This window comes from Mus pahari, chromosome 14 (assembly GCF_900095145.1).
Source record: "Mus pahari chromosome 14, PAHARI_EIJ_v1.1, whole genome shotgun sequence".
Classification (NCBI taxonomy): domain Eukaryota; kingdom Metazoa; phylum Chordata; class Mammalia; order Rodentia; family Muridae; genus Mus; species Mus pahari.
The window spans coordinates 54,775,434-54,778,990 of NC_034603.1; the positions used below are offsets into that span (position 1 = coordinate 54,775,434).

At 47.8% G+C, this 3,557-nt stretch overlaps 1 protein-coding gene across 3 annotated transcripts in view; it reads left to right on the forward strand.

Moving 5' to 3' along the window:
• Positions 1–1,870: 1,870 nt before the first annotated feature.
• Positions 1,871–3,557, forward strand: part of Trim37 (tripartite motif containing 37) — a 122,295-nt gene continuing 120,608 nt past the window's right edge. For 2 of the 3 annotated variants that reach the window (XM_021212186.2, XM_021212187.2), the window contains exon 1: positions 1,871–2,288. In XM_021212186.2, coding sequence (XP_021067845.1) covers positions 2,268–2,288 — 21 coding nt within the window. In that variant the 5' untranslated portion in view covers positions 1,871–2,267. The remainder of the gene's footprint in view (positions 2,289–3,557) is intronic. The other variant, XM_029546109.1, reaches the window with a different exon arrangement.

Consider the following 3,557-nt stretch of genomic DNA (forward strand, 5'->3'; position numbering starts at 1 on the left):
GACCTTTTTTTTTTTTTTTTATGAAAGACCTCTAACTAATTGCAGATTTCTTTCATTTTTTACTATTATGGACTAGCATAGTTCCTTAAACATTTTGGGTTGTTAGGCAAATATACCATAATCTATTGGCTATCATCTGTTATACTAAAGGGCAAAGGTTTCTCCATATTGTTGAGAATCCCAAATGCTATAATATTTCCCACAAACTTTTAATTGGTTTTTTAGTCTGGCTTCTTAGTCCGGGCTGGCTTTGAACTCACTAAGTAGACCAGGCTATTCTGGAGATGGTTTCTGCCTGGTCATTAAAGGCTATGAATAAAAGCTAAAGACATGTACCACCACACCTGGCCCCCACAAATATTTGAGATCTAGATTACACAATGAAATTAACAATTTTAAAGTGTAAACAGAATGTGGTGGCATACCTGTTGTAATATCGTAGCACTGAGGAGGTTAAGGAGGGAGTGCAAGGCTGGCATATGCTTCCTAGCAAGTTCTAGGTCAGTGCAGGCGACATGGGAACAGCAAAAAGGTACAATTCAGGACGGGTTAGTAAAATTATTCTGCAACCATCAGCCTGCATGTAGTTCGAAGACCATAAATGATTTGAAGCAAAAGCCTTTTCTCTTTTGCTTTTTGTTTTTTTCAATACATGTTGTCATTGTGTATCCCTGATTGGCCTGGAACTCATATCCACCTGCCTCTGTCCCACAAGTGTTGGGACTAAAGGTGTGCCTCACCATGCCCCAGCTTGTGAAAGCATATTCTGTCACTACTTAATTAAATTATGTGTGTGTAGATTATTTTGGGTTATATTTATATGAGTGCATGTGAGTGTGGGTGTTTTAGGTGGGCAGAACATCTCTGATGCCCTGTAGTTGGAGTCCAAAGGCAAGGTTAGAGAGTGGTCCTCCCCAGGAGTAGCAAATATTCTTCACCTCTGGGCCATCAGTCCTACCTCCATAAATCTTGTTTAATAGTTAATATAATTAAAAAAATATTGCTAATAACTTAAAGATTATTTCTAGATTATCACTTCTCTGGATTGGAGTTCATAAATAACTTTGTAATAAGCTTAAGAGAAGAATTAAGATTTAAGTATTTGACCAACGCCTTTTGTCTTTTATACCCTCAATTTCTGCACCCTAACTGGTCTCTTCAGGCAGGAACTTAGAGGCGATTGCCTAGGAAAGCAGAATACAGATGTAGTCTCATTATGTTAGTCCCCATAGCAGAAACAACTCAAGCAGCAAGAAAGGCTTAGTTGGTGGGATGTGGGTCCAGTTGTCTCACCAAAATGAGAAGACGTGGTACCTCTCCCCTCCAATCATTACTTCCAGGAAGCTTGGAGACTTCACTATACATCCAGTCCATCATGAACTACAGAAACCTTGCCTCAAATTAACAGGTCAAGAAAAATCGCCGGTCCATTACAACTGGAGCTTTTGAACTGCATTTACTATGGAGGAGGACTAAGTCTTAAAAAAAAAAAAAAAAAAAAAAAAAAAGCAGCTTAAAGTCTGCGTTTCCTCCCAGAGGCGGAAAGCAAACGCTCTAACCGAGAGTTTGCGGCTCCAGGGTCTCCTAAGTGAGCCACAAACAATGGGAACGCAAATAAGTCTCTCCCTCCCTTCCTAATACTCGGGAGTGGCTTCCAATTAAGGACCACGGACGCACAAGGAGCCTACATCTCTGGCGGTAAAGTCTGCGAGGCGACGGACACCGCAGCGACGCCGGACACGCCTCCCCGCGGCACCGCCTCTCCTAGTCTCGTGTGCCGCGCGCACCGCGGGAACCCGGCGCCCGCCTCTCGCCCCGCCCCGCCCCTCCCGCAACGCCGAGTGCGCGTGCGCATCGCGCCCGCCCCGTTGCCGCGCCTCTAGCTGCCCTGGTTACCGTTGGTGTTTGCGAATTCTCTGCGGCGCCTGTTCCGCCCCGAACGGGCCCCGCGGCGGTTTTCACACACGCGCGCGCCGGCGTCACGTGGGCCAGGGCTCCCACGCGGACGCTGGCCGGCTGCTGAGGCGGGAGGAAGGCGCTGCGGCTACCGCTAGCCCTTCCCTCTCCGCCCCAGGGCTGGCGCGCGGATAAAAATGGCGAAATCGGGGGTAGCCGGTGGGGAACCCGACGGGATGGGGCGCGGAGGTGGCACTGTTGTGGGAGCCTGCTGAGGTGAGCGCAGCTGACCTGGCGACCTCGGGCCGGCGCCTGACAGCGCAGACACGGACTCCGAGGGTCGCCGAGGGCCCCGCCGAGAGCCGGAGGCAATGGATGAGCAGAGTGTGGAGGTGAGGGGCGTTACGGAGGGTGGCGGCTGGGCTCCTTTTCTATCCGAGGCTCCGTGCTCTCGCCCTCCCCGTGGGAGGCAGCCTCTACGAGTCGCGGAGAGGGAGGCTGGCCGGGCGGTAATGCTGCCAGCCCTCAGGGTGCCCGGTGCTGAAGCTGTTCCGCAGTCAGGTGCTGCGGGGATCCAGCGATGCCTTGGCACCTGCTCTCGTCGCTGTTTGCAGGTTGAGCCTTTCCAGAGCAAAATTGCAAATTCATCGGAAGGACTTGCCCTGCTTTCTCGCCACGACTTGCTCTGCACGATTAAACATTTTTTTTTTTTCACCCTCAGCGGTTCATTTTGTAGGACACACACACCTCTCTTTCACACTCTACTGACTTAAAGACTAGTTTCCAGCATTGATTCTTGTAAGATGATTTCATGGTTGGGGTATTTCCATAAATGCTAGAAGCATCAAAACGATTGCTGGGGGGGGGGTAGGGGGGCGTTCAGAGACTAAAGTACTACAAGATTTTGCTTTTTAAAAATAAGGGCTAACTTACTGAGCACTGCTCTTGAGATTAACCCAGTTCACCCTCATGGTTTTATTGTCTTCCCTAAGCCAGTTAGAGTCCGCATCTCTCAGGCCTTGCAGTTATGATTAGCATCATGAGTAATTTTCTACTTAATTGCTCTTGTGAAAGTTGTATGAACGTTTTGTAAACTTTTCTTGGTTTTAAGAGGGTTTACTTTTTCTGGAATGGAGTAAAAACAAACTTAAGTAAACTTCCCTGTTTACAATTTTTTTTTTTAAGTTCACTTAATATCAATAGGGACACTCACATTTATAGTGGATGCAGGTTTTCAGGCTCACATAATTAGTTGATTACATCAGGACAGAAACTCGGATTCTGAATTAGTTTGCCTCTAATCTAGATATCTTTACAAATATTTATTTAGTGTGTGCATGGGTATGCATTGTTGTGCCTGTTTGGAGGTCAGGACAACTTGGAGTTGCTTCTCCATGTGGGATTCCTGGGATAGAAGTCAGGTCTTCAGGTTTGGTGGCAGGAGGCTTTGGCATGCTGAGCCACCTTGCCAGTTCCAGTATATCTTCTTAAAAATTTGCTCTTAGCCAGGTGGTGGTGGTGCACGCCTTTAATCCCAGCACTCGGCAGGCAGAGGCAGGCGGATTTCTGGGTTCAAGGCCAGCCTGGTCTACAAAGTGAGTTCCAGGACAGCCAGGGCTATACAGAAAAACCCTGTCTCGAAAAACCCAAAGGCAAAAAAA